The sequence below is a fragment of the Rhipicephalus sanguineus genome, unplaced genomic scaffold (assembly GCF_013339695.2).
Source record: "Rhipicephalus sanguineus isolate Rsan-2018 unplaced genomic scaffold, BIME_Rsan_1.4 Seq781, whole genome shotgun sequence".
In the NCBI taxonomy this organism is placed as follows: Eukaryota; Metazoa; Arthropoda; class Arachnida; order Ixodida; family Ixodidae; genus Rhipicephalus; species Rhipicephalus sanguineus.
The window spans coordinates 1-14,475 of NW_023615976.1; the positions used below are offsets into that span (position 1 = coordinate 1).

The window sequence follows — 14,475 nt, forward strand, 5'->3', positions numbered from 1 at the left end:
TATGCTGATATGCTTTACAACTGTCACAATTTATAAATAAATCTTGCTCCTAACAATATAAATGAAATATTTGATATTTTAAAAGCAGCAAATTGTACTAGAAAAAATAATTGCATATTTTAAATCGGGACAAAAAGAATATATAAGCTGCGAAAGTTTAATAAAAATCTACTCAAAAATAAGAGAACATGTATCTGAAGCAGGGTCTCCCCTTAACTAGCCGTGTGCAAATATAATTTGTTTTTGTATCGAAGCGAATTTGAATACAGTCAACATCCGATTTTTCGGACTCCCTAGGGACCGCGAAATTGTCTGAAAAATCGGGCACTCCGAAAAAACGAATTCTTGCTTTTTTATTCTGCTCAAGCGATCAAATCACCACGGCCACGTCCGAAATAACTTTAGTGCCTCCCAGTACACTTATCAGGCATTTTGGTGCGCGCCCTAGATCTCGCAAATGCATTTTGTACCTGCCGCGAACCCCACTTAACTACGTGCCAACCGCCACTTGCAAATTTGCTGCTCGTGATAAGCGCCACTGATACCAGCAAAGCGCGAAATAGATTACGGCTATCTCGCATGCAGCGTTCGGAAACGATAACGCGGAACACAAGGAATGTGGCGGAAGAGCGGACGACTCATTCGGCTTTCCCCGGAGCGTGTGCGCACGTAAACAATGCGCACACACATCGCCGAATATCCGCCCATAAACAGCATTTGCTGCCGTATGACGCCGATCGTTTCTAGTTGTGTGCAGCACATTGCGAATTAAGCTGACACTGTCATTGGACTGTTCCTGTCATGAATTTGTCATGCACGCATTTGTCATGAAAGGGTACGTGATGCCCACTCCATTCCTGAACGCACACTTGCGCGGCAATGACGAACTTGTTTCGTTCATGAAGGCAACGCGTCTGTGTGGCGCACTTAGCGATCTCGCACAAAGAGGCAGCATGAATGGCGGTGCGGCGCGTTTGGGTTCTCGCCTGCGTGCAATACGCATGCAGCTGCAGTGCATGCAACTGCACTAGGCCACATGCACTGCCAAGCAGTTGACCTGAAGATGCTTATCATAAGGGTTGTCAGTGATTAAGCCGTACCGGCGCGTTTGCCACTTGCCACCATCACGCCTCCGTGCATTTCCACTGCTTATCTGTAAAGACATCGCCGCACGGCGCCGTGAAAGTGGTCCCTTTGAATTTCTGTTCTTCACCCTATAACACCTCGGCATTGCGCCAAAGCGGACTTTCGGACTCCGCTACTGTTGCAAACAGGTCGACTCGCGAAAGCGCTGGTTTGAACCTACAAGATGATAGACGCGGCAGAGGTAGGGGCTTCAATTAATGCCTTTCGGACCTGCAATTCGGGCAGAAAGTCCGAAAAATCGGACGCCGAAGAGTTTCAGGGTCCGAAATTTCGGACGTTCTCATACACTGACGTCTATGAGGCTGGTGGTGCCGCGAAAGCGTTCGAATTTTCGAGCATGTCCAGAAAATCGGGCGTCCGAAAAATCGGCAGTTGACTGTAGTAGCAGGATCTGACTAGTTGGGGGCAAATTATAAGCAATAGAAACTGTTAAGTTTTAAAATTTGCTTTGTTAAGCCACTATAAGCTCGCATAACAAAGAAAAAGACAAAAAACGCGGTTGACAGGCGCGCCAGACGAGAGGGTGACAGCGTAGGAGAGGAGAGAGGGGGAGGGGATGCGCATGCGCTGGCCCTCATCGCAGCGTTGCGCAGGAGAGAATTTCGGCATGTCGAGCCCGCATTTCAGAGGAGTCAACCGAAGCAAGCTCTGGGCTGAATGCGCGCAGCGCTCTACCACTTGAAGGAAAGGAGACTAGAAGATGAGAGTAGCGCATGCGCCACGAGAGCAGAAGCGAGAACGCAGGAGAAGCGCAAGCAGGTGCTGGTAGAGAAGTGGAGAGGGTTACGCGCAGCTGTTGGAGAGAGGGAAGGAGGAGAGTCACGCATGCGTAGTCTGAGTGCGGACTACGCCGCGGCACATACCCCCGAACAGTGAACACTGCATACCGAGGAAATTGGGCTAAAGGTGTTTCAGTGCACCTGACGAGGGCCCAACTTCCCTTCGGTAGTTCAGGCACATGTTGCAGCGTAAAATTTACACAATTGTTATTCAGTGATTTTAGACACATTTATATACTTTAAAAAAACGTTTTAAGTGCAGATATTACAAAAGTGTGGTTTTGCAAGCAGGGTGGATAGGCCCTGAATAGGTAGTATCGCAGCATTGCAGGCCCGTTCTGCAGTGAAACCACTGTTTCAGTCAGGTTACATGGGCAAAATACATCTTGTTTATATTGAATACCTCGAAATTTCTGAAATTTTTAATTTGTGTGGAAGCAAGTTCAAATACTGTAATATTCCTTCAAATGTTTGAAGCACTTGAACCACATTGGAAGGTATTTATTGGTAGCTACCTTATTGGTCCTTATCATGTCAATAACAGCACACTTGTTGAAATAATGACGCACAATCATACAAAGCATGGATTCTCATATTTTCGTGCATTTGCGGAGTTTCATGTTTCTTTACATCTGAAAAGGGTGTGTTATTGCTGTAGTTGTGATGGCTCCTGATATGAAGGGGCGGGTTGTACGTCAGAAAATGTGATATACCGTGCATGTCATTATGGGGCCAAGCGTTAATTCCTCACACATGGCTGTCTTCTCGATCGCTGGCAATTTCAGGCGCCCAAACGAGCCCGCATCACAGGCCCCGACTCCGGAGACAAAGCGGCAGCGCCTGCTCCGGTGAAGCGGACCAGCGCGGCCATCCTCGCTGAGAAGATCCGCCTGCAAAAGCTAGAGGTGGAAATGCGGCTACGTTTGCAGGAGTTGAAGCAGAACTCGCTTGCAAAGTCTTCCTCAACGACGACCCCAGCGGTTACAGTGGCGGCGGTAGCCACGACGACCATGCAGTCCGCGACTTCCGAGGCTCCGTCGAAGACGGTGGTTGCGCCCGTCGCCTCCTCACCGAGGCCGGAGTCGCCACTGTCATCGCCGTCCAGAGCAGCGGCGTCAAGGACTGTCGTGGTCTCGAAGGCTACTGGAAAAGTTGCGCCGGTGACGCCGACAAAGACGACTGGCCAAGGCCAGGCCGCCACTGTTGGTGCAGAAGCAGCAGTTGCAGCCGTACCGACTGTCACCGTCACAATCACTGTGGGCAACAACGTAAGCAATGGGATGCATACAGCACTCTTTCCTAAAGGGGGGGACACTACTCTTAAAAATGTATTTCTTGATCGATTTTGATGAAACTGTGAGTTTATGTATATTTGTGGGCTGATTTCAAATACAGTAGACTCTCAGTAAACGGAAATCTGTTAAACATATATATCAAAACGTTTATTGAGGGAAAAAAGAAAAGAAAAAAGTGTTTAGGGAGCGGGTGGGTGGGGCCCCTATTCCAGGGCTCCACTGGCTTGAGCGGCCCGCCGCGCCTGGTCGAGGAGTGCTAGTTGCACCACCCGATCCCCGCTGGCGAGCAAAGTCTCCCACTGCTCCCTTCCGGAAATTTTGCCGGCTATTTGCGGCGAGTTAATTTCGGGTGGCCTGTTCTGGCAATCCCACGTTATGTGGGCGAGAGTGGGCCTGCCTCCGCACCACGAACAGCTATCGCTGTACATTGTGGGGTGAATGGCATGTTTCAAAGAAAGGTTCGGATATGTATGTGTTTGTATGCGGCGCCAGTCGTAAGAGTCCCGCCCGGATAGATCAGGGTGGGGTGGACTGTACTGTCGTCGCTCAAGCCGTTGGTGCTCAAGGATGTCTCGCGGTAAGAAAGGGCTTTCGTCGGAGTGGTCGGCCGCTCGGTTGATAAAAGCACGAGCTGCGCCGTCCGCTCTCTCATTGCCATCGAGTCCTGCGTGAGCCGGGCACCAGATGATCGCATGGTCCTGCGTTAGGTCGGGTCCTAATAGGCGAATGGTGCTGTGTGGTAGTCTCCCGGTGAGAAAGAGTCTACATGCGACCTTGGAATCGGTAAGAATAAGTGATGATTGTCCCAGGATATCCTTAGTTTTAATAGCTAGCGCGATGGCTGAAGCTTCTGCGGTATTCGCGGACGCAGCTCGAGTAGTGGCGCATGTCAGAAGCCCTTGACCTGCGGCCGCTCCTACGACTGCGAGGGCGTACTTGTTGGTACCGGATCGGGCGACATCTGTGTACACCGTGTCAGGATTTCCCCCGAATTGCCGCTGTAACTTGCGAGCTCGAGCGCTTCTACGACCTTTGTGGTATTGTGGGCTCATGTTTTTGGGAATAGGGGCTACTAAGATCCTTTCACGTACCTGTTTAGCCATGGACTCCAGTTCTTCTCCCGCATACTGAGGACGAGATGGGTAACCTACACGGCATAGCAATTTTCTTCCAGGAGTGGTTAAGCTAAGCCTTTCGCGTTGAGAAATGAGCACTGCCGCGCGTAGCTCCTCATAATTATTGTGGATACCGAGGGCTTCTAGGCGTTCAGTGGATGTTCCGATAGGTAGGCCGAGAGCCGCTTTGTACGATGTTCGGATCAATGCATCTAGGGCCTTTAGATCTGTCTTATTGGGGTCCTGGAAAGGAAGACTATATGTCAGCCGACTGAGGACAAAGCCTGAACAAGCCGGAGCGTCTCAGCTTCCTTGAAACCTTTTCGGTGATAGGTGACTCTATAAATCATACGGGAGATCTGCTTCACCGTTGTTCGGAGAGTTTTGATTGTGTGGTCCACTCGCTTGTTACTCTGAAGCCAGAGTCCGAGGACTCGCATTTTCTGGACCTCTTTTATCTGGTAGTCTCCTAGAAAGAGGTTGACCGGCTCGTGAATTCTACGGCCTCGGCCTCGGATTCTAATAAATTCAGATTTTTCGGGGCACAGCTCATTCCGCTGCGGCGAGCGAAGTTTTCAACAGCGGTCACTGCGTCTGGTAGGATTTGTTCTTTTTGTCCTAAAGAGCCACTGGCGGCCCATAGGGTAACGTCGTCCGCATATAACGCATACCCTAGCCCTGGAATGCCGTCGAGGTATTTGGCTAAGCGTCTCATGCCGATGTTAAAGAGAAGGGGGGAGAGTATCGCCCCCTGCGGTGTACCTTTATTGGGCATGTGGAAAGGAGCTGAGCGCGTAGTGCCTATGCCTATTGTAGCAGTGCGAGCGGTCAGGAAAGAGCGGACGTAGTTATAGATTTTTTGCCCACAACCGATGTCAATTAGCTCAGATAAGATGAGCTCATGTGACATAGTGTCGAATGCGCTTTTCAAATCAAGAGCTACGACGAGATGCTCTGTACCAACCGTGGTATTGCAAAGGACCTCCTCCCGAAGGAGTAGGAAAACGTCCTGCGTTGATAAATGTTGGCGAAATCCAAACATGTTAGTTGGAAAAAGGTTTCGATCTTCGATGTAAGACGTGAGACGTGTGTGAATCACCTTTTCAAATAATTTGCCAAGGCAGGATGTTAGTGATATTGGTCTGAGATTTTGTAGGGCGTGGGTTTTCCTGGTTTCGGAATAACGACAATTTTGGCTTCCTTCCAATGTTGTGGAACCAAGCCTCCCTCCCATACCTGTTCATTAAAATACCGAGTAAGCTGTTCGATGTGTTCGTCGCTCAGGTTCCGTATTATAGCGTTTGTTAACTGATCAGGTCCGGGGCAGTATTGCGCTTTGCTGCTTGGGCTGCATCAAATAGGTCTGTCCTGGTTATCGGTGCGTCGAGCGCTGCATTTTCTTGCCCTCGGTATGGTAAGGTGCACGGGGGAGTGGTGACCAGGCCTAGATACTTCTCTCGGAGCTTAGTCAGGAGAGCGTCATCTGTTCCTGGAAATTCTTCGGCGAGCTTTTTGAGAGTGCGGTTTTGCGGCCGTTTTGGTTTTACCAGGTTCCATTATGCTGCGCAGTATTGCCCATGTCTTGGAGGTGTGTAATGTTTCGCGAAGTGAGTCGCAAAAACACGCCCAGCTGGCTGTCTCCAACTGCTGTGCGTAAGCGTTTGCCCGTTCGGATATCTCCGCAATTCTGTGGCGCAGCTTTCGATTAAGTCGCTGTTTCTTCCATCGTTTGGTCAGCCCTCTCCTGGCTTCCACATATGTAGCAGATGGCTGTCGACTACCGGGGTTTCCACTGTGAGCGCTACCCGCTTAGAAGTTGCTTTGTGAGCCTCTCGTATGTGCGTTGCCCAGTCTTCAGCGCTATCGGGTATAATATCAGGCATGGGCACTTTACGATAATTTTCCCAGTCTGTGATTACCACATGCCCACAGGATTGCCGAATTTTCGGAGAGGCTATCGACACGCTCAAGATATAATGGTCACTGCCTAGATTCTCTCCTAGGTTGTTCCAGAACACCTCGTCGATATTGCTTATGAATGCAAGATCAGGAAAGTGTCTGCACTAACGCTGTTGCCCAGTCTCGTCGGGTGTTGTGGGAGTACGATAAGTTGGAGGCCCTGCGCGTCAACCGCTCGCTCGAGTTCGCGGCCTTTGGGAGTATCTCTTCGGTAACCCCAGGTAGTGTGAGGGGCATTGAAGTCCCCAAGTAGTAGTAGTCGATCCTGGTGCTGGAATTACTCTTGGCATACCGAATGAGTGCCTCAAAATCGGCCTTCTTTTGTTTAGGTGGGCTATAAACGTTAATGATTATGGTTTGGCTTTGGTACGCTTTTGCGGGTAATATTCTTACGATTTGGTGGTTGATGTTACTAGTTACCATATAATCTATACTAGTCGCTATGTCCTTGAGAACCAACGTTGCGACTTTAGGGTATATTGGATTCGATATCGTGTAGTAGCCGCTCAATTGACGGGCTTGTTACCGATCTCTGTAGACAAATGACATCAGGTTTGACTGGCGCCGTATTAAGAAATTGTTGCAGAGCCGCCGCCCGTTTGTGGAAGGTGCGGCAATTCCATTGCCAAATTTCGAGATAGTCGAGGTGTGCTCGTGTTCTACTCGCCATGAATAGTGCTTTCGCTCTCTGATGTTGGGAGCGGCTTCGAACGACGAATAGACGGAGCACCCTGGCTGCTTTTTGTTCGTTTAAGAGCCACGGTCCTTATGCTGGCGATGGATTCATCGACATAACTTTTTAGACTTTGGAATTCTGCATACATCTGCTGCTGAAAACTTTGCATGCTTTGTAGTTGCTGCACTACTTGTTGTAATGTGCCTTCCATAGTATTTGGTGTCGTTGTAACCTGGCCAGGCGTGCAGGCCGCTTTAGCAAGTGTTGTTTTGTTCGGTTCCGTACCGCGGTTAGCTTTGAGGGAGGCCAACTCTCGTTTCATTTCTTCCAAGCTCTCACGGAGGAGCTTGTTTTCGTTAACGATTTTTTGATACTCGGGATTTGCCGTATTGGAGCAGCGGGAGAAGCGATTCGTGCATAGCTCACCTCATCATAACAGGCGCTTGCTTGGTCGCAAAGCCGGAAGCCCCGATTTAGGAGATTTGGGTGAGTGGGAATGAGGTGGGGTGTTGCGATTAGAATTCTTCCGTGTCCGGGATCCGGATCTCGATCTGGAACTAGATCTGGAACTTGGGCGAGTCCCAGGCAGCTCTGGCCATTGGTCCGGTGCAGATTCTCCATCGTCGGAACTCAACCAACGAAGGCGTTGAGGTGGCTTCATGGAGGTGTCATTCTGGGCAGGCTGGTGCGAGCTACCCTTCGGAGTTCTGTTTCGTTGAGGTTTGAGCCGTTTCCCTACAACTTCGGTCTCCTGTCAAGTGACCCTCGCCACAAGCTGCACACTTGGGAGTGCAATCGTGTCCGGCTACAGGGTCCCGTTGTCCACATACGTGACACACTGGAGTGTCCGGCTGGGGGCCGACGTCCGATCGATGACCCACTTGATGGCACACTTTGCAGACCTGAGTGGTTACTTTGTAGGAATAGCAGGGAAGTTCTCCGCCGTTGTAATAGACGTATCGAGGTGTAATCCCTCCAAAAAGGTGATAACGGCCGTTTGGTGTTCCGAAACATGCGTGCTTGGAGAATTTCGACCCCTGTGTGCGTACTCGTAGATTGGCTTTTAGTGCTTCAGGCGTCGTGTGTGGGTCCAAGCCATGAATTACGCCCTTGGTTGTCCCTTCACTTGTCGCTACGTAGGCATTGACTGAGTGTGGCCGTCCGTTTATGCTTAGTGTGGTAAGGCGTCTAACGTGGTCCGCCACTGTCTGGTGTGGCGTCGACACAATAAAGATGTTGGAGCCTGGCTTGATTCTGAGCAAGAATTGGTCACCTGATATTTGTCCGCCGCAAGCAGCAATCACGGCATCCGCCAGTAGTGGACTTGTCAAATTCTTGACCGGTAGCCCCTGATGTGGTCGCACCACTATCTTAAAATCGTCCTTGGGCAATGGGGGTAGCCGCCTGTAGGTTGGTTTGTGTTTAGGTTTTCCGGTTGCTTCACCAGTGGAAGCTTGTTGGTGGTTCAAGGTCCCCGAAAAATCCACTGATTTGGCCTTCTTCTCTTTTGCAAGAGCTTTTTTCTTCCGCAGAGTGAGCACCGTCTGCCAGGCTCCATCCGCTTGGTGTTGACTGTCGATCCCAGCGTTCTGATCGCTGGGTCCACTTGGCGTTGGGAAACTGTGAGCTGCGGAGTCTTGAAAATCCATGTTATCAAGGTCTTGGCGTTGCGTGTCCATCATCTTCGAGGGTCCGGGACGCGCAGTTGCGTCGGGGGGGTCATTCGCAAGAGCCACCGAGCGCGCGCACGACGCACACACCAGCGTTCCAGCGGCCGCCTACATGGCGGCAATGGCCTTCCCGAGCTCGCACAAGAGGAAAGTGCGTTGGCGCTTTTAAACAAAACTTTCCAGTCACTTACAACCGTGGTCGGTATCAGTCGATGCGGAACAACTTCAAAAAGTCAAGACGACTGTCGAAATTGGTCGCACACGCAATCTTCCGCCAAAAAACTGGAAAATTCGCAGAGCACATGCGGTCACGACAGTACTGGTCGGCGCCACCTAACCCTGTTAAACAGAACTGCTGCTTAAACGGAACAACTGCATCTAATATAACTGGTTTCATATTTGGATTCTGCACTCCTGTTCATCTCTCAGTAAACGGAACTCCTGTTAAATGGAACACATTTCCTTGGTCCCTTCAGGTTCCGTTTAACGAGAGTCTACTGTATACAATTATTTTCCTGGTATAATGAGTAGTATTCAAAATACAAAATATTTCATGTGCCTTTTCGGGAGCAAGATTTTTTTCTGTACTGAGGGAGGTACAAGGTAAATCAGCATATCACAATAATCTGGATTGAGAACTGTGTGCAGTGCAACAAAATGGATGTTCTACACCCATTTGAACAAAATTTGTGACATGTTGAACATTCGTGAGTGGGTAAATTTCAAGCTGGGATGTCACTCGCATATGTTCAACATGCCATAACTTTTGTTCTAATGGGTCTAGAACATCAATTTTTGTTGCACTGGACACAGTTCTAATTGCAAATTATTCTGGCATGCTAGTTTACTTTTAACTCTCACAGTTTGGAAAAAATCTTGCCCCCAAAAGGCACATGAAATATCTCTTATTTTGAAAACTACTGATTATATTAGCAAAACAATTGCATATATTTGAAATCAGCACTCAAATATACATCAACTTTTGAAGTCTCATCAAAATCAATAAACAAACCACCAACCAGTCTTTATGGTGCCCGTTTTCTTTAGTGCAGCGGAGGCTTACCGATCAGCGTGTCTAATCATGGAAGTATCTAATCACAGTACTTGGAATACATTGCTTGGAATTTCTGTTTCTTGATTATTCTCATTCTTTATTTTTGTTCTTCCAAATTTTGGGTTGCCAAGTTGGAGGTGCAGCTCTTACACGGCTCAGTACGGTAGTTTTGTGAACAGAACTCACACTCGATTCCTGACATATCGCGGAGTATAGATAGTTTTTTTTTTTTTAACAACAGAGCTTTAAGGTCAAGGTCAGGCCGTGCAGAGGGAATAAAAACTATCACCACCATGGTCGGCCTCTACCTTCTAGCGCGTTTCTCGGCTGCCGCGCACTCTCTCCGTCCTCATCTTGATCTTCTTTTTCACCTCCAAAACACGTGTGCCGGTTTGTACAGCTTGGGATGCAGCGACTCAGATGGGCGAGAAAACGCGTACGAGAGACGGAAAAGAGAAAGAGAGAAATAGAAAGGAAGGGGATAAAGACACGAAAAAGAGATAGAAAAGGGAGAGAGACAAGGCAGAAAGAGAAAGAAATAGAAAGAGAACGAGATAAAAAAAAAGAGAGAGAGAGAGAAGCATACCATAGCCACATATAGTACAGCATAATAAGTTGGTTCAAAAGAGAAGTGAGGGTAAAAAAGAGGGGAACGTTACCAGCTTCCTCTTGCCTCGATCTTCACACCACTAGTGCATAGCTGCCCCAATTTTAATTTTTTTTTTTATATGACCAGCCAACTATCACTTGATTGAACTTCAGCAACCTGTTCTCTAATAGGCTGGTGCTGTCTGCTGCGTGACGTGGCGATTGTTTTTGAGCCTCACGGCAGCATTCGCTTGTCTTGCAGAACGAGTCCAGCAGCAACGAGCCGGCAGTTTGCCGACACCGGACTGCCATGGAGGCCATGTTCCTTGAACACTGCGAGAAGCAGCTGCAGACGAGCTATCCCTACGTTGGACTCTCTTCATCGGAGTTCTCGTTACCCCAGAAGGACGCACTAAAGGTTTGTTCTCTTGAGTTCTGCCTTTGTAATATGTATTTCGTAACTGATGTATATGTTGCGTTTGTATTTATTTTAGGAGCAATGTATTCTATCTTACTTTATTTTGTTGTCGACATTTGTAACATAATACAGTAGAATCTCGATGATACGATCACGGCTAATACGAATTTCGGGATGATACGAATTTTTCTGTGGTCCCGGCCAAGGCCCATTAATTTACAACGTGCTTGAGTACGGTTGTTACGAACTGATTTTTGACCCGCGTCGTTTGATACGAATAAACGCCGCCCCACCCAACGCAACGTTGGCCCCACCGACGGCCGCGGAAGATAGCAGCGTGCACTTACGGCGCTGGAATGCGTGCGGCGCCGCCGGTTTGGCACGTTGCCAGCGCCGCCGGCGAGCAGCGCGCGACAGCCTCCAAGATCTGCGTGTATCGGAGGCCGGAGTGTGCCTTTTGCTTTCTCTTGAAGATTACAGATGGCGCTGGCCACGTTTTTTTTTTTTTCTTGGTGCGGAGGCAGGCCGGCAGGCGGAGACGCCGGAGAGGGAGAGGCACGGCCCGCGGGAGCTTCTTTCTTCTATGCGTGCCGTCGGACGGAGTGGTTGTCGTTGCTGTGCTCGAGCCCGCGTTCTTGCTTGTTGTGATTGTGCCTTTTTTGCCGAGTGGCAGCAAGCTATGTCTCGCAAGCGGAAAGCCCTCTCCTTTAAGGAGAAACTGGACATTCTTCGAAAGGTCGATGAGGATCCCAAAAGAAAACGCACGGAGTTGGCTAAGGAGCTAGGCCTCGCAACGTCGACATTAAGCACAATTGTTGGACAGCGGGACTCAATAATGAAGAATGTGCTTTCATTCAACGTCAACGCGAGGCAAGCGAAGACAGCCCAACACGTGAAGCTTGAAGAAGCTCTTCTGACCTGGTTTAAGGAGGTTACTGCAGCTGGTGTGAACATCGATGGCAAAGTGTTGCGTGAGAAAGCCGACGAGATCGCACTTGCTCTGCGCATCGACGGATTTCAGGCCTCAGGTGGGTGGCTGCACCGTTTCAAGACGAGACACGGTCTCGTTTACAAAAGCGTCTGTGGGGAAGCGAAGAAGGCTGACGAGACCGTTGTTAGCGACTGGCTCGCGAAGCTGCAGTCACTCATCTCTGGGTATGAGCCTCGTGATGTTTTTAACGCAGACGAGGCTGGCCTGTTTTTTAACCTTCAGCCTGAGAAGAGCCTTTGCTTAAAAGGCGAAGCGTGCCAAGGAGGCAAGAAAAGCAAAGAGCGAATAACGGTGCTTTTGTGCTGTAACGCCGACGGGTCGGAGAAACTTAAGCTGACGGTAATTGGCAAATCCCAAAAGCCTCGGTGTTTCAAGCGCGAGAGCCATTTGCCGTGCGTCTATCGCGCAAACAAAAAGGCGTGGATGACGGCGGCCCTGTTCGAAGAATTTCTGTCGCTCCTTGACAGAAGGATGGCCTGCAAGAATCGGAAGATTGTTTTGATTCTTGACCAGTGCGCCGCCCACCCGAGGCAAGTAACGCTCCAAAACGTCAAACTGATCTTTTTGCCCGCGAACACGACGACGCACCTGCAACCGCTTGACGCTGGAATAATAAAAAACCTCAAGCATCATTTCAAGGGCCTTCTTGTGCGCCGCCTACTTGCCAATATTGACAGAAAACACGAAGGCGACCTGCGAATAAGCCTCCTGGACGCCATCCATTTTATCGCTATGGCTTGGGATCGAGTAACGCCGACTACCATAGCAAACTGCTTTGCGAAATGCGGCTTCTTCAGGAGTTCCGAAGAGGTGCCCTCAGAGCAGGAAGAGCCAATTGAGGGTTGGGAACTGCTTGATGCTGGGTGTACAGCTGAAGACTTCTGCACGGCGGATGACAACCTCGCCACTTGTGGTGCGCGCACGGTGGAGGATATTGTTGAGGAGGCCACATGCGAGGTTTGCGATTCCAGCGATGATGGCGACAACATAGACGAGGGCGATGGTGAAGGACCACCACCGGCGGCTGAAACGCTGCACGCGCTCGACGTCCTGAGGCGTGCTATGGGCCGCTGATGAAATCAGCGACGACACCGTGCACGCGTTTTTACGGATTTCAAAGAAGTCTGCTGAGTGACTTCGCGAAAAAAAAGAAGCAGAAGACATTAGAGATTTTTTCTGCAAGAAATAATGTTTTTTTTATGTGTTCCTAAAAATGAGTTTGCCTCTGACTGTTAATTTAGCTAGTTTTACATGTGTTTCCGGTGATACGAATTTCGGCTAATACGAATATTTTTCGTGACCCCGCGGGATTCGTATCATCGAGATTCTACTGTAGTGCCATCTGCAACTTAAAGTTCTTCATCTTTAATTCCTCACTTCATGACTTATGCATAATTACCACACTGAAAATTAAGCCCAGCATTATGGCTGAAAAATCAACTTGAAATCAGGCAATCACATGCTTAAGGGGGGACATGGCAATGGGAATGGTAAATTTGGTCAAATTGTTCAATTTTTCAATTATTTTTTTCTGCAATCCTGAGACCACGTTTTAAGTCATGGTGAAATATTAGACCAAAATAAGCAGTAGAAGTTGAAAAAAAAAAGCATTTACTAGTGTGCTGTCATCGAAAACTATGAGAAAATTGGGCTTTAGAAAATGCAAATCTAAAGTTTTCCCTTGGCACAGTGCCACCATATTGGTGTCGTCATAAAGAGGACAAATAGAGCTCAAAATAGGCGCAAAGCTGCATTTCTCCAATGAAAAATAAAACCAGCTTCCTTCTGAGTTCCATTTCTTAGCTTTTAGCTCCATTTTCTTTGAGCTCCATTTCTCAGCTTTCATTTTTTGAACAATTGCTGTCAGTCATCCCTGTGCCATTTCACAACAAATAAGATATAACCATTCCGTTTTCTGCGCTTAGATCCTGAGACATTGGCGAGTGCCGTAAAGCTGTCCATATTTGTCCGCACGTCATACAGATTTTTATAATTGGCTTTTTGTAAAAGTTGTTAGTAAGACAATATGTATAAGAAATTTAATAAAGGTTTGTGTGTGCTCATTTGAACATTAAAAAATGAACCAATAGCATTACGGCACAGAATGGGCCCTTGTGAATATCCTTATGCAAAAATCTTGATGAACTTATGTCTAATTCATTAATTCATTTTGGGATGACAATGAGAGTCTATCAAGTGTTGTAACTCAATAACTACAACAGATAGCTCAAAACCGATTTCAGTTATGATATGAGCACAACATATCACATCTTCATGCCAAATTTCATCACTTTATCTCCATAAATAACAAAGATAGTTTTCATTGCCACGTCCCCCTTAAAATTAAAAATTTCCTATAAATAGTGGCTGGTGGCTTGGCACGTTGGATCCTAGGATTATATGCCATGAGGTTGAATAAAATTTGACCACGCACGTATAGAGGCAGCAAAGCAGTCAGGACTCATGTTCATAGTTAAAGAAAGCGGGAAAACAATACCACAACACACATAGAAACGGAACGACACAGTACTAGCAACTGAAATTTAACGTGTTTGGCTTTTTTAGGCACGTTTTTACTCTTTCTGCAACTGCGTGATTCTTTAATTTTGTGGTTTTCATACTGTGTGGCATATCTTTCTGTGGTTTGCATTAAACTTCAGTTGCTAGTAGTGCGTCGTCCTGTGCCTTTCGTTCTCATTTCTCTGTGTTGTGGGTTTTTTTCCCCCACACTTTCTTTAACAGGTGCAGTGATAGCGAGCTGCTTTCTTACTGAAGGCAATGCGT

At 48.1% G+C, this 14,475-nt stretch overlaps 1 protein-coding gene across 1 annotated transcript; it reads left to right on the plus strand.

Moving 5' to 3' along the window:
• Positions 1 to 2,710: 2,710 nt before the first annotated feature.
• On the plus strand, positions 2,711 to 14,442 carry LOC119378321 (rho family-interacting cell polarization regulator 1; the record flags this gene model as incomplete). Its single annotated transcript, XM_037647495.2, has 3 exons — positions 2,711 to 3,193; positions 10,545 to 10,700; positions 14,434 to 14,442. Coding segments are annotated over 3 exons (648 nt in total), but the record flags the coding sequence as incomplete, so codon positions are not given.
• Between the last annotated feature and the right edge of the window lie 33 nt (positions 14,443 to 14,475).